Source organism: Mustela lutreola, chromosome 16 (genome assembly GCF_030435805.1).
Source record: "Mustela lutreola isolate mMusLut2 chromosome 16, mMusLut2.pri, whole genome shotgun sequence".
NCBI classification, from domain to species: Eukaryota; Metazoa; Chordata; class Mammalia; order Carnivora; family Mustelidae; genus Mustela; species Mustela lutreola.
Genome location: NC_081305.1, coordinates 4,475,501 through 4,502,657, shown reverse-complemented (window position 1 = coordinate 4,502,657; position 27,157 = coordinate 4,475,501). Strand labels below are relative to the sequence as shown.

General features: G+C 60.4%; 1 protein-coding gene and 1 long non-coding RNA gene across 4 annotated transcripts in view; one reads left to right on the top strand and one right to left on the bottom strand.

Annotated features, from left to right (window-relative positions):
* The first annotated feature begins 70 nt into the window (after positions 1 to 70).
* OSGIN1 (oxidative stress induced growth inhibitor 1) overlaps positions 71 to 27,157 on the top strand; it is a 30,227-nt gene continuing 3,140 nt past the window's right edge. The window contains exons 1-6 of one of the 3 annotated variants that reach the window (XM_059151592.1): positions 71 to 242; positions 17,697 to 17,798; positions 23,740 to 23,844; positions 25,218 to 25,354; positions 26,078 to 26,269; positions 26,526 to 26,617. In XM_059151592.1, the coding sequence (XP_059007575.1) occupies positions 23,778 to 23,844; positions 25,218 to 25,354; positions 26,078 to 26,269; positions 26,526 to 26,617 (488 nt within the window). In that variant the 5' untranslated portion in view covers positions 71 to 242; positions 17,697 to 17,798; positions 23,740 to 23,777. Of the gene's footprint in view, positions 243 to 17,696; positions 17,799 to 20,020; positions 20,172 to 21,013; positions 21,172 to 23,739; positions 23,845 to 25,217; positions 25,355 to 26,077; positions 26,270 to 26,525; positions 26,618 to 27,157 lie in introns of those variants that run through there. The other 2 variants (XM_059151591.1, XM_059151590.1) reach the window with 2 other exon arrangements.
* Positions 7,283 to 10,386, bottom strand: LOC131817844 (uncharacterized). The gene is made up of 2 exons (XR_009348599.1): positions 9,971 to 10,386; positions 7,283 to 7,596 (listed from the first exon to the last, which is right to left on the bottom strand). It is a non-coding gene; the product is annotated as an uncharacterized LOC131817844 (long non-coding RNA).

Below are 27,157 nucleotides of genomic sequence, written 5' to 3'. Positions count from 1 at the left end.
AGGCCAGGGCCCCTGGGGCAGCACTGCTCTGAGACTCCCCCAACCCCCCAGCCAGCACAGGGAAGGACTTTGTGATGCGACAAACAGGACAGCGTGGACTCTTGTGCCCCTACTGTCCTGTTGCTACATTCAAGTCGGGGCAGGGGTGTCCCCTGAAGGAGGACCAGCCACACTGTGCCCGCTCCTCCCCAGCCAGCCCTGGTCACCTGTCACCCTGCAGCACCCAGCCTGTGTGTCACCAGGTAAGGAGGGGGCTTCGGCAGGGAGGGGCAGAGTGTCTCTGGGGAAGCTGGGGATCTGGTATGGGGGCCTCGCCTGGCCAGAGAGGAGGATGAGGCTCCCGAGAGGGGGCAGCAGGGCCCTCTGGCCCTCCAGCCCCGGAGCAAGCACGCATGCGTGAGCCCCCGCCTAGCACCTGCTACTGTACCATCAGGAAAGCGCCGTGACCCCCGAGCCTCAGTCTCCCCAGCAGTAAAATGGGCTAACTCCGGCCCCACCCGCACGGAGCTCATCCATGGGTGGCCCCGGCGCATAATGGCACACACGGGCCCAAGCTGCTCTCAGCAGGACTTTGACCTTGGTCATCAGGCCCTGTCGCAGCTAGACGAGGGCTCTCCTCAGGGCACTCACCCCTCCCAACTCCCAGCACCACGCCCTTCTCCACCGGCCACGCTGGGGCCCCCGCAGAGGTGAACAGGGGCAGGTCAGCCCTCAGGCCTCCATCTGTCTGGATCTTGGACCTCTCACCTCGGCTCCGGTTTCCTGACTCAGAGTCTCTGAAATCAGGCCGGAGCCTCACATGTGGTGAGCAAGTTCCCCGGGGGGCCCCGCGCTCCACTGCCTGAACCTCAAGTCCGCTGGAGGGACCACAGATCCGGCAAGGTCACCCCATCCCACCTCCGCACCCTCCCCACAGCCAGCAACGCTGTGGCCTCACGGGCTCCTGACTGTTCTCAGAAGGTTCTTGCTTGACTTTCACTTGCGCTTTTCCCCTGGCCGGGGTTTCTCTGTCCAGCTAAACCCGTCGGAGACTCGGCCCGGGCACTGGCCCCCCCTTCCTGCCTGGAGATGCGGGCTGCGATCTGACCCCCTGCCCCCGTCCTTCCTCTGCGAGTCCTGGCCGCCCGCAAGAATCAGCTCGGAGATCACTAACTCCAGGCACAAACCCACGTCCCAGGCCAGGGTCCCGCCCCTCCACGGCCTCCGGTTCCGCCCCAGAGAACACACAGCTGGGCTGGGCAGCATCCAGACCTCGGTTAGCCCTGGGCTCTGCCGGCCGCCCCAGCCCTGCTCTGCCCGAGTTCTCGGCCTCTGCTTTCCCAGGCCCTCGCCTCGGTCAGGGGCCCCTCATTATGCCTTTCAGCTGCTCCGCCGAGATTGGGCTCTTCTGGTTTCTGACCCAGCCTTGCCGTTTACTGAAGGAGGCGTGACCGTGGGAAGGTCATGTGCCTCAGTTTCCTTGTCTGTAAAATCCTGTAATCGCAGCTCCTAGGAGGGGAAGCCGCGGCTTCTTGTGCTGTAATGCAAGGGATGCGCTAAGCCTCCTGGTGGGGTGAGCAGAGCGTAAACGGCGCCGCCCTTCCCAACCCTGGCCTTGGGAGTTCTGGGGATCAGCATGGCTCTGCATCAGTGCATTCACACGGGGGGGGGGGGGGGGCTCTCCCGCGATTGGGAGAACGTGGCCTCCTGTGCAATCCCCTTTCCCGTTTGAAGCAGCCTCCAAGGTTGACAGCCTAGCGTGGGGGCTCGGAGGCTGCCGCCCCGGGCCGATGAGGCCGAGCACAGCCAGGCCATACCTTGTACCTGCTCCCCTTGTCCCTGACTTCTGACAACTCCGTCTTGGGCAGACAGGAAGCTGGGAAGGTGTTCCCGGGGCGGGGGCCGAGGCCCCACTTGCCATGTCCCCCGGAACCACGTTCCCTGCCTCCCCAGCTCCCCAGACTGAGAGCAGGTGTACGGCTGGGCGGGAGCCTGACGCTCTGGAGGAAAAGTGGTCCTGGACAAAATCCCCTTGAGGCCAGACGTTCGCGTGCCTGCGGTCCCTTCTGTGTGAGTGGCCGGGGCGGTGGTACCATGTAGACACAAGCAGGGGGCTTAGAGCAGCAGAAACCTATCTTCTCCCTGGTCTGGAGGCCAGAACCTAAGATCACAGTATGGGCAGGACCAGACCCCACAGTATGGGGGAGGCCCCTCCTGCCTCTCCCAGCTCTGGAGGCCCCGGGCTTCCCTGGCCTATGGCCGCGTCCTCCGAGCTCTGCCTCCGTGGACCCATGGCTTCCCTGTGTCTGTCAAGTTGCCTTCTCTTTCTCTTTTTTTTTTTTGTCAGAGAGAGCGAGCACAGGCAGACAGAGTGGCAGGCAGAGGCAGAGGGAGAAGCAGGCTTCCTGCTGAGCAAGGAGCCCGATGTGGGACTCGATCCCAGGATGCTGGGATCATGACCCGAGCCGAAGGCAGCCACTTAACCAAGTGAGCCACCCCAGCGTCCTTTTTTTTTTCTCTTTCTCTTTTTTTTTGTTTTTAAGATTTTATTTATTTGACAGACAGAGACAGCAGAGAGAAGGAACACAAGCGGGGGGGGGGGGGGCCAGCAGGCAGAGGCAGAGGGAGAAGCAGACCCCCGCTGAGCAGGGAGCCCGATGCGGGGCTCGGTCCTGGGACCCTGGGACCATGAGACCATGACCTGAGCCGAAGGCAGCTGCTTAATGACTGAGCCACCCAGGCGCCCCACGCCTTCTCTCTTAAAAGAACACCAGTCTTTGGACAGGGCCTGTGGTAAATCCGTGAGGGTCTCATCTCTAGATCCTTAATGGATTTTATCTGCAAAGATCCTTTTTCCAAATACCAGTCACACATACAGGTTCCTGGGGTTAGGACTTGGGCGTGTCTTTGGGGGAGCTACCCTTCGGCCCGCCTCCTGTGTCCTCTCTGCCCGCGATGTGATGGGGTCTCAGCACCGCCCAGGAGAGAGTGTGGCGTCTGCATTTAACAGTGCGGTGGACTAGCTCGTGCTCCCCACTAGCCATGCCTGCTGCCCCTCCTGCCGCGCCCCAAGCCACTTGCGGGGAGATGGCGGGAGCAGGGCTAGCCTAGCAGACATCTGGGCATCTGTGACAGAAAGCCCCGCAGAGGGCACCCGGACCGACGCTTTACCGATGAGCACCCTGACACCCTGGCTTTGCCTGGAAGCTTCTCTGCTCCCGCCCTTCACCCCCGCACCCCGCCACTTCCGGGACCCTCGCTGACCGTCCCAACAGCCTCTAGTCTTGGTCCTTTGGGCCGTCTCTGTTCTGCAATCCCCACAGGGGCCATCCGTGCCCCAGGAGCCCTCTGCCACTCTCCCGAGACCCCCTCTCTGCTCTGTGCACCCCAGGCCCCGCTGGCTTCTGCCTTTCCCACCTCCACCCCTGCAGGCAATCTCCCTCTCGCCCAGCGTCCTCCGACTGATGCCTTCAGCCTTTCTTCCCTGCCCTTGCCAAAAACCTCCCGTGACAGGGGATCGAGGTGTCTGTGCCCGCCCCCACCCCCACCCCCACCATCAGTTTCACTTTTGGTCTTTGCTGGCTCACCGTCCCCTCCTCTGATCTCCGAGCCCCACCAGGAACAGGCAGCATGGTCTGTCCCCCGTGCTCCTGGCCCTTGCCCACACAGAGCACCAGCCCCACACTGGCTGAATGAATGGAATGTGACCTACCCCAATTCCATGGTCAGAAAGCGGCTCCCACGCTGGTGTTCTTAGCCTCCACTGGCAGGAAAGCCATGTGACCGCTCCCAGAGTGCCAGGGGCCTTAACGCACCATGTAGGAGCTGACTTCTCCGATGCTGTGCCTCCAGTGACAGAAAGGTCAGTCCCAAAGGAAGGAGCCCAGGAGAGAGCTGTCCTGGTGATCTCTTGCATAAAGATCACCCATGGGCTCAACTTATATAATGATATTTATTGAGCACCTCCTATGTGCCAAGCCCACAGAACAGAAAACACCCTGGCTTCAGGGAAAATTGCATCCCAGGGTGGGGGTCCAGACAAACAAATGAATAAGTAAGCATGAAGTACGTGAAGTGGTGGTGAGGGTATATAGAGAAACACAGCTGGATAAGGAGGGTGGGAGTTACCCTTTTATACAGGGTGTTCTGGTCTCACTGGGAAGACATTTGAGCAGAGACTTGAATAAACTAAGGGAACAAGTCCCGTGGATGTCTGCGAGAAGGGCGTTCTCGGTCCAGGGAACAGCAGGCGCAAAGGGCCTGTGGCGGGGTTGTGCCGAAAGCAGCCGGAAGCCCAGAAGGGCAGGGCGGTGGGAGAGGTCAGACAGGTGGGGAGGGCAGGTCAGAGAAGACTGGTTTGGACCCCTGGCGAGAGGGAGGTCATCAGAGGGCTAGGGACACCGTCTGGCTTTGGGTGGTGTGGTCATCCCAGCAGCTGGGTGGAGGATGGGCTGTGGTCTGAGCAAGACCCGGCGCCACGTGCTCCGTTCAGTCGGGAGGCCATGTGGCAGAGACGTGGTGGCTGCAGACGTTCAAGGTGGTCCAACTCCGGATGGTTTTGCAAGTAGGGGGGGTTGCCGATGACTCGGGTATAAATGGAGGAGTCGGCCTTGACTCCGAGCAGCTGGAGGGCAGGAAGGGCACTTCCGGGGAGCCGTCCCGGACCCCACAGGGAACTAAGGACGGGGAGGTCCGGCCTCTGAGCCTCCCTTCCCCCTCTGGCTGTAGCTTCCCTCCACCAGTCGCTGCCTGCCCCTTCCTGTGCCCGCCAGAGCCCGAGGGTCACGCTGAGGGACACGCCAGCTCCTTCCCACCTGGCAGGAGGCAGCAGGCCTGCCAGGGCACACACAGCCCGCGGGGCCGGGGTTGGGGGGCGCGTGCAGGCTCGCCAAATCCTCTTTCCAGGGATGTGGTCGCAGTGGTAGAGACGCAGAAACTCCCAATTAGGGGCCTGGAGAGGATCCAAAAACCCTGGGCTTCTGCCAGCTGCAGACTCTTCCAGATCAGGGTGTGTGCACAGGAGAGGAGGGAGGGAGCAGTCCGAGTGGAAAGGACCCAGAGCCCCAAGCCTGTTGACCTGGTTTCTAGGCCCAGCTCTGTCTCCTGGGCTCCTCCAAGGAGAAGGAGGGGGAGGAGGGGGGGGAGGGCGAGGGAGCGGGACACTTCTGCGAGCTTACCGCATGCCAGGCTTTGCCCTCCATACGCTCTGCCCTTCCCCGTCCTGGGCAATAGTCGCTATTTTTGTCCCCATTTTACCAGTGAGGAAACTGAGGCCCAGAGCCTTAGGTTGCTTCCCCAGGTCACCCCGTTGGGAACCGGCCCCTGAAGCGCGCTGCTCACCACACGGCCTCTCAAAGCCACGCGTGGCCGGCCACCACCCACCTCACTGTCATGCCCCGTTCCCCAGCCCCAGGCCCACTGCGGTCCTCACACCGAACCTGCCAGCCCCAGGGCCTTTGCCTGTGCTGTTCTCTGCCTAGAGTGCTCTTCCTGTGGCTGACTCTCCGCCCACGCCCTGTGGGGATCAGTGGAAATGTCACTTCCTCAGAGACATTCCCTGACCACCCACCTTCCCCCACATCCAGGCATCGTCTTGCCCCCCCGTGCGGCTCGGAATACAACGGTGAGCCCCGAGACCAAGGCCCTCCCTGCGCCCTTGCCTGGGGGACCCAGCCCTGCCACCAGCTTCCGCCCACAGGATTGTCCTGACCCCTCACCTCGCTCCCACCTCTTGAACACGCATGATCTCCTTGAACTGTGCCTCAAGCTAGCTGGTCTCACCCCCACCGGCACCCCAGGAGTCACCGGTCTGGTTGAAAGACTTGGGCCTCTCTCAGCATCTTCAGCCCATCCTCAGGGAGCCTTTCCTGGAGTGACCATCCCGCAGGGCACTTGTGAAACCAGAATGGCTTCAATGACGAGCCCTAAATTGACAGAGCTGAGGGCAGCTGTGACGCGTGGAGCCACTCTCCAAGGAGCGCCTGCCACCTCTGTCTGTAGCAGGAATTCTCCAGGAAGAGCAAGCCTAGTGTGAGCCCCTGAAGACCCAATCTGGAACCTTCTGGCCATATGGGTTCCTATTTTCCAGACATTTTCCAATTTTCTGTTAAGATGTGGATTCAGAACCAAATGTCATTGATCAGTGTCCAAACAGGACCTTCACCTCCACCTTCTATGGGTGATGCCCCTAGTAATGTGACCCTAGATTGCAACACAAAGTTCCCCCTCTTGCCCCTCCCACCAATCCCAAATCTAGAAAAACAGTTCTCAACTCTGGCTGCCCATGGGGAGCACTGGGGGAGTTTTTCAAACTCCCAGCACCTGGGCCACACCCCACACCAATTCAATCAGCCTGTGTCTCTGGAGTAGGAGACCAGGCTGGTATCCCGGGCCTTGCAGTCCTCCAAGCCCCAAACAGTGTATTTGACTCACTAAATCCCTGGTCTCTCCAGGCCTCAAGGGTGACAGTCATTACTTAGGTAAATGTCTAGCCAAGGGTTCCCAAAGTGTGTCCCAGGAAACACTGGTTCTGCAAAAAGAAAGGGTGTGTGGGCAGTGAGTTTGAGAAATGCTGCTCTAACGCCACCCCCTGCACGAGGTCATCCGATGAGTCACAGGGGAAGGCAAAACACCTGAAATCAAGCTTCCTGTAGAACCAACCAGAAGGTCTGTTCCAGGAGAGCGTGTGGGCCCTTGTCCAGCAGTCAGTCAATCCACAGATACGGCCAGCACGCCCTGAGCCAGGCCTGGACCACGGGGCATGTGAGCCCTCGGCGCGGCTGGGCTCGCCACTCCATACCCCAGCTCCCAGCTCACTCTTTCGCTCAGGTAGGCGCTGAGCTGAGCTTGGGCCGGCGGTGGGGTGCCTCCACCCTGGTCAGCTGGCAGGAGGGGCCAGGCCCTAGCTCGAGTTCTGGGGACCCAAGTGGTGGGGAGGCCTCTGTGAAACTCCATAAGCATTTGCTTTTATATGTTTGGATTTTACCTACGTGCTGACCAGGCGTGCTCCATGGAAACAGTTCGGTCCTCAAAGCGCAAGTGGGTGTGGAGAGAGCAGTGTGTCCCAGGCAGCCAGCTTGCCCCCGGGAGAGAGCCTCCCGCCCTGCCCCTCGCATCCTGCCTCCCCCAACCCCCCACCCCGCCTTCCTTTTCTCCCTCCTGCCTCTGCCCTGCGTTCTTCCCTTCCCCTGTCTTGCACACACGGGGGCAAACCTGTTTTCCCTCACAATCACAGGGCACCTCTCATGTCGTTCCAGAAAGCACGGCCGCAAATTGCTCCATTGTAAGAATGTGCCAGAGCCTATTTAACGAGTCTCTTGACGACTGGCATTTGGCCCCGTCCCGTTGTCGGCTCAACAGTGCTGCAACGAATCAGTCTAGACAGACATCACTTCGGATGGGTGCAAATCCGTGTCTAAGACAAACCCCTCACAAGCGATGGTCGGGTCCACGGCCACGGGCACCGTTATCCCGACAGACGCTCATGGTCATTCCAGCTGGGGCGCAGTCCCTTTTATAAGGAATGCGTATCTGTCCTAGAGAAACTCCCCATGCCCCCAGGGGTTTCTGGTTTCTGGTGTCGGAATCATTTCTTCCAATGACATTTTGTGCAGAAGGCTGAGGAGTAAAAGAAAGAGGAGGCAGGTCGGCGGGGGTGTGAGCAGGGGTGCGAGCAGGGGTGCCAGCAGGGGTGCGAGCAGGGGTGGGAATCTCCTCCCTTGCCTGCCACTCCCAGGATGCCCTTTCGGGGAGCCAGGAAGGGAACAAGAAGCACTGGGGCACCCTGGGGATAGCAGAGCAGGAAGGGACAGGGGAGAGGATGTCGCTGGAGTAGAGGGAGAGCCGGGCAGAGGAATCAGAGGCTGGCGCTGGCCGCAGTGTCTTCTCCGGGTGGCTACGACCGACGACCTGTCAACCCGGCCAACACTGCACCCAGACCCGCTCATGCCCACTCACTTGCCAGAGCTGGTTGTGACCTTTTCAGGAGTTTTGGGAGCCGGTTATGGAACACCCCCATGTTTAAAAATTACATGAATCGTATTCCGAACAAAGATAATCCATCATTTGAACTCCTCACTTCCTGATGATTTTGCCACAAGCTGTGATCATGATGTCACCTATACCCACGGCAGTCCTCCTGCACGCCTGTCCCGGCCTTAGCACGCAGAGCCGCAGCAACTCGACGCCGTAGCTTGAAACTGACGCTGGTGGCAACATGTACACCACACAGAGTGACCAGCGCTGCAAATTAGGGCTTTCCACCATGCCCCGAGGCTGGCTGTTCAAGGTGGCCGGCTCTCCACCAAGCCCTCTTCTCCCCCCTCTGCCTTCTGCCCTTTGCCGTCCTGCTCCAGTCTTTCCTTGATGGAACCCAAGCAGAAGCTGGCCCGTCAGGGCACCAGGTTCCCCGGGCTCAGAGCAGGACAGAGAAGCTAGAGCACAGATGTGTGAGAAGCCAGTGGAAAAGAGTTGGCATGCCGGGCCCCTACCGACAGGGTGACTACAGACACCTTGGGACCCCCCTGCTCCTTCCGTGTGGGTCAGACGTTTGGGCACCGTCTCTACACCCCATCAGCGCTGAGCCAGGCAGGCAGCTGGGAACTGGCCGGTCTGCCGGGGAGGCTCGAGCCGGTGCTCTGATTACGGATCAGACCTCAGGCCTGTGTAGCAGAACCTTCCACGTTCTTTAGAATGACAATAGCGTCCTCTTACTCATAGAAAGCGGTGTTCCCATTGAGTCTGATTCATCGCCAGCGCACTTACGCGCCGGGATTCAGGGCTCCTCACACTCGAGCTGCACCAGAACCCCTGGAGAGTTCGTGGAAGCAGAGTCTGCCAGGCCAACCAACCAGGCCCCCCCAACCAACGACGTTCTGCCCTAGCTAATGGGGCATTGCCATGGAAGGAATGCATAGTTTGGTCTTTCTCCTGGCTCCTGGCCAGAGCTCCTCCAACCTTTGTAGCTTTCTGACCGATAAAGAATCCTGGAGCATCTTTTATGGTGATAATTGATCTTTGACCCCAGTTCCGACACAGACATCCTCCTGCAATCTTTCTTGGGTGGTGGAGTGCCTTTTGTCCCACTGAGGTGACCCAGAGTGGTTCTGGCACAGCAGCCTCACCCCCCATCCTCCCGGGAGGGGCGGTGGGGGCAGGACACCGAGCTCATGGTCCATCCTGCCTTTGTGACGAAGCTTCCCTTATAGTCCCTAAGGTGTAGGGTTTGGAGGGCTTCCAGGCTGTGAGCACATCCACGTGCCAGGGGGTGGACACACCTGGGCTCCACAGGGACAGGAGCTCCTGTGCTCAGGACCCTCCCGGACCTCACCCTGCATCCAGGACCACCGCCATTGTAATGAACCAGTAATCGTCAGTTGCACCGTTCTCTGGTGTTCTGGGAGCCACGCTAGCAAACTAGTGAGCCCGATGAGGGGGTGGTGGGAACCTGTGGTTGTCGCCAAGTCAGAGTGTGGGTCAGGGCATCTGTGGAACTGAGCCCCTCCCCCGCGGGGTCTGGGCCAGCTCCAGCTGCTGTCAGAACGGGTTGAGCTGTGGCAGAGGAGAATTGGTCGGTGCAGGAAACACCCCCACATCTGGTGCCAGAAGCAGCGGGGGTTTGAAGTAAAGGAAAGAAGCAGGTTTCCTAGACAGTGCATCTGGGATGGGGTCCGAGACCTTCCTGAGCTCCCAGGTGCTGATGCATGAAAACACATTGCCCTGAGGGGGCCCACCTCTCGGGCTCCCCCCGACAAACAGGAAGTGGCTCGCCGTGTTATCACACCAAGCCCAGACGTGTGGCCTGGTGGACCAGGGGGACATTCGTGGGCCAGGGTTTGCCTTGATCAAAAGGCCAGGTGGCTGCTGAGAGGGGACCCAGCAAGGCCCAGGAGACAGAGAGGAGGAGTCTGGAACCAGCCAGGGAAGGCAGAGACCAGAGGGAACAGCCTGTGTGGTTCCTTTTCCAGCAAGTCCAAGAACAGGCAGCACTAACCTGTGGGGAGGAAAGTCGGAGGCGGAGCTGGGTGTGTCGCATACCTCGGTCTCAGTGGCGGCCCCGCGGGCCTCCGCGTCTACCAAACACCGTGGAGCTGCACGCGTGAGCCGTGTGCATGCTTCACCAGCCGGGGGTCACAGGTCACAGCTGCCTGTGTGTCCACCCAGCCTCGGCCTCGCTGATGCAGTAATTTCGTGGTGACAGCGGCCTCCCGCCCCCGAGACCCTGGCTGGGAGCAGCAGCCACTGTCCCCACCCCAAGGCAAACTTGGGGTGTCAGGAGAGCCTGAGCCAAGGTGGCTTACAGGAGGCGGGAGAACGTGGGGCCAGAGATGCTGGCACGCCAGCGGGTCACCAAGATGCTCTAGGGAGATTTGAGAGGCCCAGGAGGCTGTCCCCAGGACAGCAGTGGAGGGACATGGGCTCCAGGCAGAAAGGACAGTTCGTCTGGGAGGACAGAAGTGACGCGTGTTGGGGAACTGTGAGCCTCTGGGCTGGTGGCAGTGTGAGGCCTGAGGTGGGAGCGAGCCCGAGACTCGGCTGGGGAGACAGCAGGGCTGCTGGGGCAGGGCCTTTCTCCCCATAGGGCAGAGGCCACCTGCCAAGCACTGATGGGCTGCTGGGGGTTGGGGCTGGTGGGGTCCAGCATGGGGGCGGCACCAGTCCCCCAGGACAGGTGGGCACAGCCTCTGGAAAGCCATGTGTGGTTTCTCATCAGCTTGCACACTCGCCCTCCCTGTGACCCGGCCGACTTCACCCCAAGTAAACGAAAGCAGATGTCCCCACCGAGGCTTGCCTGGGAACCGTCACAGGAAAAAGCTGGGCGTGGATAAGCCCGCTGTGGTGTTTGCGGACAGTGGAACTGGGCTCCGTAATAAAAAAGAGGGAACCGCTGGCCCGCACGTCCATGCGAGTGAACCCCAAGGCCACAGAGTGGAGAGAAAGATCCAGACACACGCGAGGACATTCTGTGAGATTCCGCTGACGTCAGGACCGAGAGCAGACAGCACTGATGCGCAGGGACAAAAGTCAGGAAAGGGGTTGACGGAGAGGACCCCACGGAGGTTTTTGGGGTGCTGGGCATGGCTCCTGTCTGACCCGGCTGGTGGTCACGTAGAAAGCATGTCTGCAGTCCTTGGTGTGTGGGACACTGTGTGCAGGTTACAACCTGTGTGTGTCCATGTTTACATACGTGGAAAATACTGATGCTGCGGGGGGCAGAGGGCATGATGGGATTCTGCACCCCCATTCGTCTGGACCTTTGGGAAGGAGGAGAGGCCATACCCATGTCCCCTCTGACCTTTCTCACCACAGCAAGCCCCGCCTGCTGGCACGTGGACCTCTCTGCCCCTCCCATCCCCACAATACACACACACTCACACGTGTGTACACACACACACACACACACACACACACACACACCATCCTGGAATCTGGCGGGTCCCCTGTGGGAACAAGAAGTGGCGAGAACCTTGATGCTTTCCTGGGACAGCTGCCATAGCCCCGGCCCCAGGCTTGCCCTCAGCCTGCCCACTGCCTTTTCACACCGCAGGCCTGATCCTGTCACCCTTCTTGGGGGTCTTCCTTTTGCTCTCAGGGTGGGGGCGGGGACCAAACTCCTTCCATGGCCACCAGCCCTACAGGATCTGGCTTTTGTGAGCCCCAGCCGTCCTCACTCAGACACCTCAGTTTCTCAAAAATCTCCTTGCAACCTCAGGGCCTTTGCACCTGCTGCTGCCCTCACCCACAAGCCTTCTCCCCTGGTCAATCCTTACCCACCACTCCATTCCCGGCCTGGCTGTCTTGTCCTGGGGCAGCTTTTCCTGATACCCCCAGAGAGGTCAGTTCGTGAGAGCACACCTAAGCACTTACCTCCCCCCGCCCCTGGCAATCATCTCCTTGAGAACAGGAAGATCGGGGTCTTTCTCCCTCGTTGTATGCCCACTTCTCAGCACAGCGCCCGGTGATAAATGCCTGCTGGGGGCATCACTGAAGGGCAGGGGTGTCCGGGCTCCCTCCCGGGGGCCACAGGCATCCGGAGGGGGAGGCAGCACTAGGCAGATCTCCAAGGCTGTTCCCGCTGGGTGAGCCTGGAGTGACCACTTCCCCTCACTACCCCGAGCTTGTCCACCTGGAGAGGGGGGCGCTGGGCTCGTGGGACAGCACCCTCTGAGCCCAGACGTCCTCGCTCCCAGGATTCTGTGCCTGACCGTGCAGGTGAAGGAACCGTCTAGGCCCTCAGAGGGCCACAGATCTCAGAGTGAGGAGGGCTCGGGCAGACACAGATCTGTCCCTGCCTCCCGACTGGTGACTGCTGAAATGGAAGGTGGAGGCCGGCGGAGGGCGCGGGGGTGGTTCCAGAGGAAAGGCCGCGGGGGCCTGGACTCAGGTCCGCAGTCCTTGACAGCCAGAGGTAGACAGGCCTGTCCTTGCACGGACTTGTGAGGGGAGTGGAGCCAGGCCCGGCCCGACGGCAATTTTCGCCTCCATGCCTCCCGTTCCACAGTTGGAGCAGCACCGCATCGGGGGATGCAGGATCTCTGGAGGTGAGGCCACCTGCCGTCCACTCGTCCCCACCACACCCGCTTGTGCAGTCGACATCTGGGCAAACCTCCCGAAGCCCGAACAGCCGGGCCTCTCCTCCACCTCCAGCCATGCAGCAAACATGCAGAGCCTCCAGCGCCTGCCCGGACCTGACTGTGCCCTTTGGCAGCAGCCCAGCGCCACAGAGGACAGGCGGCGGGGCGGTCCGGTGGCGGGCTGCCCGGCATGGCGGGGAGAAATCGGTCCAAGGGGCCTGGGGCCTGTCGGGCCCTGCGGTACACAGCCCCGGAGCAAGGTGGGGCTCCTGTCTCCGCAGGGAAGCACCTAGGTCCCAGCCCCATCCTCCCCCAGCACTGGTCCCAGTGCCCGCGTCCCACTGTTGGACCCCCCCCCCACTCCAATGTGCAGATAGGAAGCAATCTTATCTTTGTGGTGCCCCACCCCCCACCCCCCCACCCCCCGTCCAGGCTGCAGCTGCGGCTCTGCGGGGCGTGATCGCGACCGTGGTGGTGACGAGTGTGTTGGTAATGGTGGTGGTGGCCTTGGCCCCCACATTCCAGCCCTCTGTGCCCAGCTGGACGGGTCCCCGAGCGCCTCGGTTGTAGGACAGAGCTGGACCACCCTCCCCCTCCCTGTCTCCCTCCCGGGCTTCTCCGCGCAGCCAGTGCCGCAGCCAGTGCCCGCCGCGAGGAAAACGTTCTTGGCGCCTCTGTGTCCTTGCTCACCGCCACGGGGCGCCGCGGGCACGTGGGCAGCCAGCACACAGTAGGCCTGGGGAAATGCAAGCACCAGTCCCCCCACCTTGGTCTGAGCTCCAGGAATGGAGACAGATCTAGAGAGGTTTGCCCAGAACCAGAGGAAGGCAAAGCAGGGCATGATGGGCAGAGCAGGGAGCACGCTCCCTCGGGGTCTGGGAGGAGGCCTTTCCAGGCCAGCTGCTGCAGGGGCCTGCCTGTGCTGAAGCCTCGGTGGGCCTGGGGACCACGGGCAGCCCTGGAGGTGGTCCAGCAGGGGAGCGCAGGCTCCCGTTTGCCATTCGTAAGCTTGGAAGAGACCCTCCAGCCATGTGGGGCCTCCGTGGGCGAGGACAGGGCTCTGGAATCCTGCCTCCGTGTTGACCCTGGAGCCCCGAAGCCCACTTCTTAGGACTTCCATGCTGAGCGCAGCACTGTTCGCTGTTCAGGGAAGAATCGTGCAGAACGTTCTCAGGGCTCTTCTTCCCTCCTGTCCCGTCGCTGGGAAAGATCCAGGCACCTGACCCTAGGTTAGATCACCCGGGCCCTGACCCCACCTGCCCGAGAAGGCAAGGCCCCGAGGGCTGGTAAAACCGATAACAGTGGCAAACATGACATTTTTCAGCAGCGTGCGAGCCAAAAACAACAAACACAGTGAGGCCCCTGCTCCACGGGACCAAGGGGCAACAGCCGCAGAGGCCAGAGGGAGAACAGATGGCTGGGTGCCTCGGGTGCTTCTGGCTCCAGGGTCCAGGACAGCACACAGTCGGACCCAGCGCTGTGTCCCCGGCACTAGATGCCCACAGTCCATCAGAACAAAACCCAGAAAGTCCCATTGGCCTCACTTCCTCTCTCTGCCTGATCCCCTGCCTGGTTGGGTTCCGGCCTCCAGGTCCCATGAGGCAAGGGGGCACCCCCCAGTTTCCGGGCCACTGCTTCTGCTTCTGGCATTCCCAAGGCTTCCACATCGGCTCTGGCTGCAGAGTCTTTCCATCTGGGCCTTCACCGCCCCTTGCTGACGCGCGGTCAGCAGCGGCCCCGGAGGTCGCTCACAGCCACTGCTGGTTATATCAGAGCCGTTGGGGGTAGTGGGGAGGGGGTCTCCCAGTCGAGCAGAGCTGTGCCCACGTGGGGGTCGCACTGGGACTGGACTATCTCTTGGTACGGCTCAAGGCCAAGGGCAAATGTCAAGTCCTCCCGAGTTCAAAAGTCAGTGGCATAGAATCAAGTGGGGGAAACTGAGTCACGGTAAATGAGCAAGGTGACATGGAGGTTCGTCAGCGGTTGAGTCAGTGGTGCTTTACGGCTCCGGTGAGACCCCCCCCCCCCCCACCGGGGTCACCAGCTAGCCCCTGCTGTCCTGGTGTTTTGGCTCCTCGGAAGATGTATTTCCCCTTTTCAGACCTCATGAATTCTTCCCACAACCACACAAGGAGTGTGGCTCACAGAGGTCAGGCCGCAGGCTGGGAGGGGCGCTCACATGGGGGGGTCCCTCCACGGGCCAGAGGGGTTCAGGCTGTGTGGATTCCACTCATCTGCCAGCCGCACCAAGGACAGAGGAAGCCAGCCACTCCCCACGGGCAAACTGTGGGTGAAACTCCCCGGGGCCAGCCGCACCCAGGCCCAGCCGGGTCGGAATCTCCGGGCCAGCGGCCTGTGTGTCCAGGTGGCTTGAAACTCTCACCAGGCGATTCCCTTGAGCACCAGGGATGAGAAGGCTGCTCGGCTGTCTGTGTCTCTGCACAAGGCAAGGGAAGCTCAGAGGGGTTAAGACACTTGCCCCAAGTCACACAGCTGGAGGTGAGGGAGTCAGAGTCCCTGTGGGTCTGACCCCTGGGCCGGAGCCCCAGCCACCCTGACCACGGGGCAGGCACTCTCCTGCCAGAACTTTCCCCCAGTTTTGAAGGAGGGGACGGGTGAATCCGAAAGCAGAGAATGCGGCTGCAGCATGCAGCTGAGCTCCCACCAGACGCTCCTCTGGGGCCCACCCCGCCCCCCCCGCCCCGCCTCCGCCTGTGGCTTCTGACCTCCTGGTCTCTCCGTTGAGGGGGGCGGGGGGCTCCTCCAGTTCTGACCTGATTTCCCCAGGGATCTGCAGCAACTCCCGGGGTCATGAACCCAGTCTGGGCCAGGCCCCAGCAGCTCACACCCGTCCCAGCACGGTCTTAAGCCCAAGTTCCCTCCTCCACTTCATGGGGAAGAGTGGCCTTGGGCAAGTGCCCACCCCCGCACTCCCACTCCCATCCCCGGTTTCTTCATCTGTCAACTCCACTTGTTACTGAAAATATGTGCCCACCCCCTGCCTGGGGGGCGTTGATGAGATAAGGTGGCCACAAGGCTTTGTGAATGGCAAAGGCAAATATTAGCTCTGGCGTCACGTGCCGGAAGGGCCTGGTCTCGTCCAGCCAGGGCTCTGGGCGCGGTCCCACTGTACCGCTGGCTGTGACTTGGGGCCACGCTCCACAGGGCCTCAGCTTCCTCACCTGTAGAATGGGAGCACAGCAGCCCCGGGCAGCCTGTCCTCCCCGCACTAGCGCACAGATCAAACGCACCAGTCCCCAAAATGCATCCAGACCAGAGGACGACCGTGGTGGTAGGCGGGCCCTTCTGGAGAGCTCTGCAGGCTGTGCTGCCTCTGTGCTCCAGGGGGGAGGGAGGCTTTGTTCCTTTGCTCGTTCACTGTCTCCCTTTTCGCTGGAAGTGTCCAGTTCAAGCCCCAGTTCTGTCGCTCGAGCTGTGTGACCCCGGGCTCCAGACTGGCCTTTCTGAGCCTCAGCGGTGTGTCAAGAACATTCTGTCTACAGCCTGGAGGTGTCTGGCAAGTGGCAGTGCTATGGGAGCTGCCACAAGGGAGGAGGGAGGAGGCATGGGCCGGAAGCAGCCCCGGGAATGATCCTAGGATTTCATAGGGGGAGAGAAATGGTGGTTTTGGTATGGGGGCACGAGGGATCCTTTAATCTCTGGGACCCCAGGGAAGCACCCTGACGCTACTCTATTCTCCCTCCTCTGGTTCTCCAGCACCCAAGCACATGCAGGGAGTTTGGGGGAGGCCTAGGGGGTAGGGTAGGGGCTGCTGTGTCTGAGCCCCTCCTTAGGGCTGGGCCCCTGCCACAGCTGTCACCACCTTGCAAGTCCAGTGCCCTGATGGGGAAACTGAGGCCCAGAAGGGAAGCACCTCTCCCAGGGCACACTGCCCAGCTTCTTGCAATGAATGGTCCAGATGCCCAACCGGTGTGGTTTCCCAGGGACCGAAAGTGTTCCTGGAACACGGTGGGGCTTTCGCTGTCAAATCCGGGAACATCACTGTTGGCAGAAGCAGCAGGTGCCCACGTCCCGCAGAAGCCTAACGACAACCACATGTGTAAATTTTCCAGTCGCCACATCAAAGGCGTAAAAAAGAAACAAGTGAAATTAATTTTAATAATAGACCTTATTCAACCCCAGATGTCCACGATATTTTCACTTGGACACGTAATCCACTTAAACATTATTAATGAGATGTTTTACCTTTGTTTTTTTATCCTAACTCTCCAAACCTATGGTATCTTACAGTTTACAGGCTGCCCACATAACTGAATTTCAGATAAACCATGAAAAAAATTTTTTTTTAGTGTAAGTATATCCTAAATACTGCATGGGACACATTTAGGCTCTTCTTTCTTATTTGAATTTCAGTGGCCTGTGTGCCTGCAATTTTATTTATTTGTTTATTTTAAAGATTTTATGTATGTATTTGACAGAGAGAGACCATGAGAGAGGGAACAGAAGCAGGGGAAGTGGGAGAGGGAAAAGCAGGCTTTCTGCCCAGCAGGTAGCCCAGTGTGGGGCTTGACCCCAGGACCCCAGGACCACGGCCTGCGCCACCCAGGCACCTCAGTGTGCCTGTGATTTTTTATATGCTACATCTTCCAACCCGAGTTTCAGAACTTCTGGATCCAGAGGCGTCCCGGCCACCCAGCCTCGTGGGGGAGAGGCGGACAGGCAGGTGTGGAAGGATCAGGGTGCCCAGCAGAGTCCGAGAAAGCCAGTCACCCCAAGTCTACCTGCCTTGCTTTTTCCTTCTCCATGGACCCCCTAACCATCATCCCTGTGTCCCCCGTGACATCATCGGTCTTCGTCTGGGTCGAGCTTTTTGGAAGCCACTCAACACTTTCTATTTCCCACAATCTCCTGGCAGAAAAAAACAGGCAACAGGGAAGAAAGTCCACAGCTCGCCCACAATTCTCTGTATCAGCAAATTTGCCAAATCCAGAAAAGGGGTCAGGGCCAGCGGGGGTGGTGGCGCAGGTCGGGAGGGAGGATGGGCCAGAGCCAGAGATGGGGAACCTGGGGGCCTGCCTCCTTCCCAGGCCTTCCTCTCTGACTCTGAGCCTCAGCCTTGCCCCACAGGGGCTGAGACACTCCAGGCGGGAGTCTCTGACTTGGGGTTGTCTCTCTCTGCCTCAGTTTACACATCCAAACACACTGGGAAGTTGCAGTCCAGAGCCTGGGATGGGGAAGTGGATACAGCCAGGTGGCCGCCGGGGAAAGATACAGCCCGAACGAGAGGTAGGTCAGAGGGAAGCTGCCCTCCCCGTGCTGGGACTGTCCTGGGCTCCTGGCGTGGGCGGGGGACGGGGGTCATGGAGGGCACCCATCCCAAGTGTCCAGGAATGTTGGAACAGAATCCCAGAGAGGTAGGCCACAGCTGAGGTCACACCGCGTACCTACAAGGGGCTAGAAGCCAGCTGGGGGCTGTACTCTGGGCTTCCGGCTGCCCCTGCCACATGCCATGGACCGTGTCACGTGACCCCACACGGCGCCGCTGCCCGGGACCCCAGGAGAAAAGGATGGGGAAGGCCACTTTCCCCTGGGCAGTGCCTTACCAGAACTAGCCCCGCCCAGAGCCCCTCTCACCCAGCTCTCCACAGGCAGGGTGCCCCCCATCACGTGATTTGTGGGCCCCCGTGCAACGTGAAAACAAGGGACCTCCTCATTCAACAATTAATAAGGATTTTAGAGTGGGAACAGCAGAGCAGGACACCCAGCACAGGGCCCTTCTGAGAGTGGGGTCGTGGGCACAGGGCGGACACCCATGAGCCCCCCAGCCGGAGGAGAGCGGAGGCCGGAGGGACGTGCTCCCCTCACATCTGGCCTGGTGCCGCCCCCTTCCCAGGCTCGTCCCCTAATCTCCCTAAGCCCAGGGTCTCCCGTCTGGGCCCTGCTCTTTATGCGGGCCCCGCCCCATCTCTAGGTTCCCTCTAGCACCTCCCTGCGCCAGCCCGCTCACCTCTGTCTCTGTCTGTCTGTCCAAGCAGGACTCTGCCTCCTCAGAGGTATCTTTCATTGGTGGGACGTCAGACCCTGTCCCCAAAAGAGCCCCGCGGTTCGATCTGGTCCCTGCCCTCCCCATGCCCCCCCCCCCCCGTCCCTCCCTGTGCATAGTCTACAGTGTGCGCATTCTAACCCCATCCCTGTGGCCACCAGCCCCAGGAGGGGGACCACACAAACCAGAAGGGGCACCGAAGCGTTCCATAATCGATTGAGACTCACAGTGTTGCGTTCCCATGATATTTTTAAAAATCGAGAGTAGTGCCAAAAATGCAGGATGAAGAAAATAGCAAAGTTTCGAGTAAAGACAGTATCAGTATTTTGATTTTTCCTTTAGCGTCAGGCTCCAGGATGGTTCAGCACGGCACCGTTACGGGTCCCGTTGAGTCCTGAAATTTTAATAATCGGTTCATCCTCCACTTCTTGCACTACTGTTGACTTTTTTAGAAGTTTGTTTGTTTATTACGTGATCTCTACACCCAACATGGGGCTCAAACTCAGAACCCACGATCAAGAGTCACACACTCCGACTGATCCAGGCAGGCGCCCCTAATTTTGATTTTCAAAAAAAAACGTTCCGCAAAAACACCGTCTTCTTCATCACTGAGTGTTTTGGGTGCCCCCTTCAACCTTTGCGTGCAAGGTGAGCGCCTCCCTGGCCTCCCACAGGCCCCCCAACTGCGGGGAAGTCCCCAGACAGGAAAGGACCGCCTGGTTCCCAGCCACATCAGTGAGGAAAATCGCGGCTGATGTGAACTGAGGTCTACAGGCCAGACACGGCTCCAACTCTACCCCTCCTCCTTCCCTCCTCCCGGAGCACCACTCCAGACTCGGGATGAAGCGGACACGGAAACACTTCCTGCCCACGCAGAACCCACAACCTGGTCTGGGGAGAGACAATGAAATCATAAGGAAGGATCAGCAAGTGTGCAGAGAAAATAACTGGGGGACCGACTCAGGGGGCCGGCTTCAGGGTTTAGGCGTGGGAGCCAAGAATGGCATCCGCTAACTGCCACACCCCCCAGGAGGGACAGCCTCTTCCCCGGCCCCATTTTTCAGATGAGAAAACTGAGGCAGCTTGCCCAGGAAGTTCAGAGCCAGACTCTCTGGGCAGGCTGATGGCTGAGGGCTTTATACGGGGTGGGGAGAGTCCCAGTGGAGAAGGGGGGGGCACCAGTGCCCCGAGGGTGTCCTTCTGCACTTCAAGGGCCACCTGCCTAGGAGAAAAGGCCATGTTGGCCCCATCGGGGGTCTCTGGATCCTCTATTTACTGAGTGAGCCCCCGCGCCCGGGGAGGGGGGGCGCCTGACACCCCCACCCCCCGCGGCGGGGCCCCTTTAAGGCTGCCCGTGGGTCTGGTGCAAGTTCATTCATCCAGGGGCCCCTGCTGACTCACGCTTATGAAAGTGGTTTTCCTGGCCCCGCCCCCGCCCGCCTCCTCCGAGGCCGTGAAATACCCCGGCCTCCCCGCCTCGCACAGCCTCCTCGGTCCCCTCGGGGAGACGGCCACTTGCTCCGCGGTGGCCCCGAGGGCCCTCCCGGCGCGCGCCAGGCCAGGCTCGCCTCGCCCCCCGCGCCCCCCGCGCCCCCCGCGCGCCCCGAGCCGGTCAGGTGAGTGGCCTGAGCAGCGCGGGCGCGGTGGGGGAGAAGCGGGGGGCGGGGGAGCCCCCGCGGGCCGGGCCGGACGCTCTTCCGCCGCGCGCTCCGCCGCCGCCGTGCCCAGGTGCCCGGCCCCCTCGGCCGCCGCCGCCCCCGCCCACGTGACGCCGCTGGCCGCAGGGAAGGGAGGTGTGGCCGCCCCGGCACGCTGCCCGCCGCCCGGCCCCTGGGTCCTGCAGCCGGGCCGGGAGCGCCTCTTGTCCCCGCACCCTGCGTCCCGGGCACTTGGCGCCTGGCAGGCCTGGGGTGCAGAGCACGGGGCGGGGGCTGCTCCAGGTGGGGGAGGCTCCGGAAGGAGGGGCGCACCCCGCTGGGCCCCGGGGCTGCGGGCAGGTAGCGCTCGCGTCCACGGACCCTCCTCACCCTCGCCCTGTTTCAGCCTCACGTCCCTTTCTTGGTGGCACTGTTCCCACGGTCTTTTCCTCCGGGGGACCTTGCGCACCTTCCGAGGGTCGGCGGCCGGCAGGACTTGTTGGCAGTGTCTGGGACGTTCCTGGGCAAGAAGCCGCCTCCGTCCTGACCCTGGTCTCTCCCTCCCGCCCCAGGGTTAAGAACGCCCTCTGGGTGGGCTGGGCGTGGGGGAGATCCACAGTCAAGTGAGCAAAGGGCCACCAGCAGTGCCCAGTAAACGCCGCCGTGCAGGTGCCGCCGTGCAGGTGTCCGGGAGGCTCAGAGCAGTTTTAGCCCCAGGAACACTAGGAACGCTGGTGCTGCGGACTTCAAGGAAACATCCGTCCTTGAAGGCGGCCGATGTTCCCATTTTTTCTTTGCTTATTTGCTTCTGTGAATGACAGACTCTCCCGGGAGCTGTTTGCAGTTGGCACGGGCTGTCTTCAGGAGGGACTCGAACAAAAAGTGAACATTGAAAGTTGGCCGTTCCAGCGCCACAAAACTAAAACGCATTAGTTTCAGATCGTCTGCTGTCCCTTGGCAGCCTGTGCGGTCTTCCAAGGTAATGAGAGTTCTCAGCTGCTCAGGGACGCTGCACAGGAAGTGACCTCGGGGTGGTGACCTCATGTATGTGGCATCTGGAGGCTTCTGGAAGGGAGCACTGAACTTGGAGCCCAAAAGCTCTGATGGGAAATGGGTCCCTCCACCTTCCGGGAAGCAGGATAAGAGGCGAACCAAGGGCTCCTAGGAGTGCCTCTTGCCCCTGTGGATGGGGGAGGGGAAGGTCAAAGGGACAAGAGGGTGAAGGGCATGGCCCAGCATGGGCGTGCTCATTCTGGGGAGCCATGGGAAGTCCACAAACCCCGGGCGTCAAACTCGAGATCTGTCACCCACTGGCTCTATGACCTCGGGGGCATGGCTTCACCACCTTGAGCCTCAGTCTTCACATCAGTGAAGTGGGTTGCCATGAGAATTAAAAGCTGTAAGGCATACGGAGCTCTCAGCAAGGGCATCGCATGGGTCCCCATTACTGTTATTCCTGGAGACAGGAGAGATGGGGGTGGGGACCTGGGGCTGTTTGGAGGTTCTAGGAGAGTGTGCTGGGGAACTGCCGTCCTGCTCCCCACGGCCTCTGGCAGAAGCTGTCCCCCTGTCACTCTGCACTCTGGAGCCCGGCTCCATGACCTCAGCCGCTCTGTCTGTAATGCAGGAGTGAGTGGAAGGGCGCACAGTTAAGGATGAAATGAGTTAACATGTATAAAGTGGTTAGAACATGCTTGGCACCTAGCCAGCTCGTCACAGACGTGCACAAACGTCAGCCATTTGTGTTGGAGGTGGTGGTAATGGTGGGGGGCGCCCCCCAGACCCTCTCCCCGGGCAGACAGCTCGGCGCCTGCAGGGAACCCCGAGTGGAGAAGGCCGCGCAGTCCCTGATGCCGTCTTTCATCCCCTGGGGCCCCGGGGACCAGCGGCAGGGGGACTGTTCCCAGGACGAGGCGTCCTTGACATGCCACGTGACGTGACACTTCCTGCCGTGGGTCCTTCGCCACTGAGCCCCCCTTTCCTCACCCGCCGGCCGAGGTGACACGGCTCCCCTCGCAGGGTCATCAGACCCAGTGCCATCACTTAGGTGCAAGCCATTCACTAAAGTGCGGGAAAAGGTCTGTTGTCATCCCCGGGGGGAGCGACACCGGGTCTTCTCACTGGCCCATTGCTGGGGAGGGGCTCTTCCTTTCCATCTGCTCCGGGTGGATGCTGGTGTTCCTGTCCCTCTGCACGTGTGGAGGTCGTATTCTGGCCTCCGTCACGTTTGGTCACCAGTCAAGATTTTTTCTTCCAAGTGTGAGTTGGTTGCCCTCTTTTCCAAATCTGAGAATGCACATCAAAATCCAGATTTCTGCCTTGTCCAGAAGACTGCTGCAGGCAGTGACCCTGGGCCCCCATCCCTGGTTGCTCAGGGGTGGGGAGGGGCGTGTGCCAGCCCACTCACTCTTGTACGCGTGCATGTGAGCCCCGGGCCTCACTGGGGCAGGCCAGTGGCATGCATGGTGCACACACAGGGAAAGCCTCGGCACCGGTTTCAAAGCTAACTTTGTGACACTGAGCGACTGTGCGCCCTCTCTGGGCTCCGGGTGACACATCTGTGACCTGGGGTCATAACCAATGGCTTCTTGAGTGCGGCTGCGTGGGGAGTAGTTAGGCCCATGCTAAAGGCCACACACTCCTCAACGCTCCGTTGTCTTGTGGCCTCCAGGACAGCAGCGTGTGGCAGCGGGGGAGGTCAGAGACCCCCTTACCTGGGTCTGGGGGAGGTGGAGCAGGTGTGTCTGGACCTTCCCTCCCCCTGGTACCTACCCCCCCAGGAACTGGGTTTAGGTAACTACGGGTGATGCGCTGCAGGCCTGTGGCCAGCAGGAGGCGTAGGTGTTCCAGAAACCAGCAAGTTTACAGGCATCTTTCCCCAACCCAAGTGACTCCGGCTTGCCAAGCCTCAAGGCCACCTGTTCCACCTGAGCCGCTGGAGCTGGCAGTGGGCTCTGGTCCTTGCCCAGTGGCATATTCGCTCCAGCCAATGCTTCACGGCAATCACCTCCCTGTGTCCCCTCAACAACCCAACAGCGTAGAAACTATTATTATTCCCATTTTCTAAGATGAGGAATCAGACCCAGAGAGGTCCAGGAATGGGTCTGTGGTCACCAGCTAGGAAGCATCTTGCTGGACAATGGCTCCAAAGGCCACTGGCTGCACCGGAGACCTGGATTGTGGGGTGGGGATTGTAGGGGGCACAGAAGTGCTGGGCAGGGCTTGCCGCGGGGCAGGGGAGGGCTTACAGAAGATGGCCCGTAAGCTGGGGGTGTTGTTACTGTCTGCTGGTGAAATGGGGCGGGGGGAGGCTCAGACCTGGAGGTCACTGGGCTGGAGGAGGGGACCCTGCCCGGTGGGTTGGGAGGGGAGGTGGTTTGTTCGGACTGGGACCAGTGTGGGAAGGAGAGAAGGAACAGGGGAGTGGCATCTCGATAGGACTCAGGGAGGACCTTGGACTTGACCCTGAGGGCCACAGGACAACACCCCGTAGCCGGGAAGGGAGGGCATGACACCCCAGGCTCACGGAGTAGCCTTTCCTCCCTAGGTCAGCCGCCAGCTGCAAGCCCCTCACCAGCCACAGCCATGAGCAGCTGGAGAAACGACCCCCTCGGCAGCGGCGGCTCCGAGCCCCTCACAGTAGTCATCATCGGTGAGTGCGTCCGGGAGCACGGGCTGTGCTGAACCCCTGGGGTGAGGGTCGGAACAGGGCAGGCCCAGGGCAGGCATCTATTTACAAAAGTTGTCTTTAAATTTGGCCGTCGAGCATTCAGGACGTGCCTGGTGCTAGGCCTAGCAATTTACAAAATGTCATTCCCCGTGACCCCTCCAAGAACCCCGAAGCCGGAGCAAAACTGTCCACTGAGGCTGGCCAGCAAGGTGCGAGGGGGCCCGGCCCTAAGCCTGCAAGGGCTACTGTGTTTCCCTTGTACGCGGCACGGTGCTCGGGGCCACGTGAGGCAGACGCGGCCGAAGCACGCGGTTCCTGTCCTACAGCCTGCAAAATGGGGACAGACGGCCCTTCCCCGATTCAAAGGCCATTTCTGTAAATCAGAAACAGCTGAACATCGGTGTCCTAAGGGCACGGCGCCTATGGGTGATAGTCTGCACAGCACAAGATAAGGGGGGGGCAGGTAAGGAGAGAAGCAGTGTCATAATGGTAAATGCCCAAGAAGCGCCGCACAGGAGCCGCGGAACTCATCCAGGCTTGGGGACTAGAAGCCCTGGGGGGGCGCTGTATCCCTCCTTAGGCTCCCTGCCCACCCACCCCGCCCAGAGCACAGGAATCTATCCTGTCTGACCAGCCACACAGCTTTGGGAGGACAGGAGGAGTTCTTAGTGATCTTAGAATCTGTCGTGTTGCTGTGTGACCACAAGCAAGTTACTTAAACTCTCTGAGCCCCAGCTTCCTCCAGGGTGACAGGGGAGAAAGGATAGCCAGCACCTTGCTAATGTTACTGGGGGACACGCGGGGCTGTCGCACATCAGGGCTTCGCGCTGGTCCGGCAGCAGCATCTGTCACGCCTTACTGTTTCATTCTTAAGATCCCTCGACACCTAGTAGGCACTCTGTAAACGTCCGTGGTTGTCACCTGCATCGCCCTGTTGTTAAAGGAGCACCCAGGAGGCCCTCGGCAATTGTCCCTTACTTTGTGACTGTTAGTACGCACAGCACCTGGCCCATGCTAAGGACTCACTGGTTTTTTTTTTAAAGATTTTATTTATTTATTTGACAGACAGAGACTACAAGTAGGCAGAGAGGCAGGCAGAGAGAGAGGAGGAAGCAGGCTCTGCGAGGAGCAGAGAGCCCGATGCGGGGTTCCATCCCAGGACCCTGAGATCATGACCCGAGCTGAAGGCAGAGGCTTTAACCTACTGAGCCACCCAGGTGCCCCAGGACTCACTGTATTATGTTTATGAATCAAGAGCAAATCCATGAACCAGAGAGGTCAAGAGCAAAGCCCTCCAAGCCAGTGGTCTGCTGCCCTTAAAAGCCCTGCCCTCTGCCCCCACCCTCCCTCCTCAGGCAATGGTCCCTCGGGCATCTGTCTGTCCTACCTGCTGTCGGGCTACACCCCCTACGTGAAACCGGACGCCGAGCACCCACACCCACTCCTGCAGAGGAAGCTCGCCGAGGCCCCGGGGGTCTCCATCCTGGACCAGGTGGGTCAGAGCTCTGGGGGATACCCCCCCGCCCCCCTCCCAGCGAACTGGGGCAAAAATAGAAAGATGCGTGTGTTAGTCACATGAGGGGCCGCGGTCAGTCATGACATCGGTTGTCACAACTGAAGCAATGGCACTCCTGGCTCCCAGGGTCGCGGCCAGGGAGGCCATTTAACTCCCTACAGTACACAGGACAGCGGCCCCCCCCTGCCCCCACCAAAGCACAAGCTGCCCCAAACATCAGCAGTACTGAAGTTGAGAAATCCTGCCTGAATCATTTGGCTCACTGGCCCCTGCCCAAGAGGGCACACCAGACCTTCACCCATGCCCCTCGCCTTCCGGAAGGCCGCTCATTGCCCGCCCTCCCCCCACTTCCGACATCAGCCATCCTCCTGGCTCCCTCCCCCTCCAAAGCTGGCTGATGAGGAAGTAACTGGGTCTAGATCAGCATTTCTCAGAATGCCTTCTACAGGACATTAGTTCCTCAGAGAAAATATTCCTACTCCAGGAAGTCTGAGAGATACTGGGTTTGGCAAAACTAAACAGGTAAATGCTGCAGTAAAAGCTGCAGGACTTGTCAGAGCCTTTACCGCGTTGATGTGCATTATCTCCTTCTGTGACGCAGCATTTTCCAAGCCTGTGTGACTTCCGTGATACGAGGGTGGGAATGCAGGACTGGGCAGCCTTTCTCCAGTGCCGCTCTGACCTATGCACCCCCTCCAGGACCTGGATTACCTGTCTGAAGGCCTCGAAGGCCGGAGCCAAAGCCCTGTGGCCCTGCTCTTTGATGCCCTCCTGCGCCCAGACACAGACTTTGGGGGAAACATGGAGTCCGTTCTCACCTGGAAGCACCAGAAGGAGCGAGCCATCCCCCATGTGGTCCTCGGCCGGAACCTGCCCGGGGGAGCCTGGCATGTGAGTGGGAGCTGGGAGAGGGGAGAAGGGCTTTGGGCCGAATCTGCCCGAGGTCCTGGAGAGGCTCCCTCCCGAAAGTTAGGGCTCTCCCCTTCCCGGCCTCTCCTTCCCTCACGTTCCTGCTCTCCGGGCCCTCCTCCGCCTCCTCCCCACCTGCCTTCCTGCGCCCACCCCAGCGAAGGCCTCCCATGCCCGCCCTCCCTACCGGCTTGGGGGCTCGGAGAGGCCTGGGCCAAAGAACTCCTTTCGCACACAGTCCATTGAAGGCTCCATGGTGACGCTTAGCCAAGGCCAGTGGATGGGGCTCCCGGACCTGCCGGTGAAGGAGTGGATGCGTAGGAGGCGAAGGTGAGGCGGCTCGGGAGATCCCGGGGAGGGCAGGTGACTGGGCCTCCACCGGACGTCGAGCCCAGGAGCCAGAGGTATAAGGGCTCTGTGTTTCCGCTAGCCTGACCCTCCTCTTACTTCAGGACGGGAAACTGAGGTTCGGATGGGGAAAGACTTGCCCAGGACCACAGGGGGCTGGGCTCACCCCAAGACCCCCTGCCAGTGCTCCCGCTGCCTGATAGACAAACCGCCCCCACCCCAACATGGCCCCTGGGAGCATCTCAGCCTCTAAGAGATACTGACATGACAGCTGGCCCTTCCCACCACTCAAGCATGGTCTGCAGTAATTTCTTTACTTCAAGGTCAGTGAGTAGGATGCACTTCTTTTTTGAAATGCTCTTGTAAGAGAAACCTGACCACACACAGGCAAGGAAGACAGCTCAGCCCAACCCGACGCCTCTCCACTGCTCTTCCATTCGGGGGTGCTTCCCCCGTCCTGTTTCCGGCTCCATCATGACCCCACGACTCCCACCCGTTGGACCGTCCTGGGGGAACAGCTCA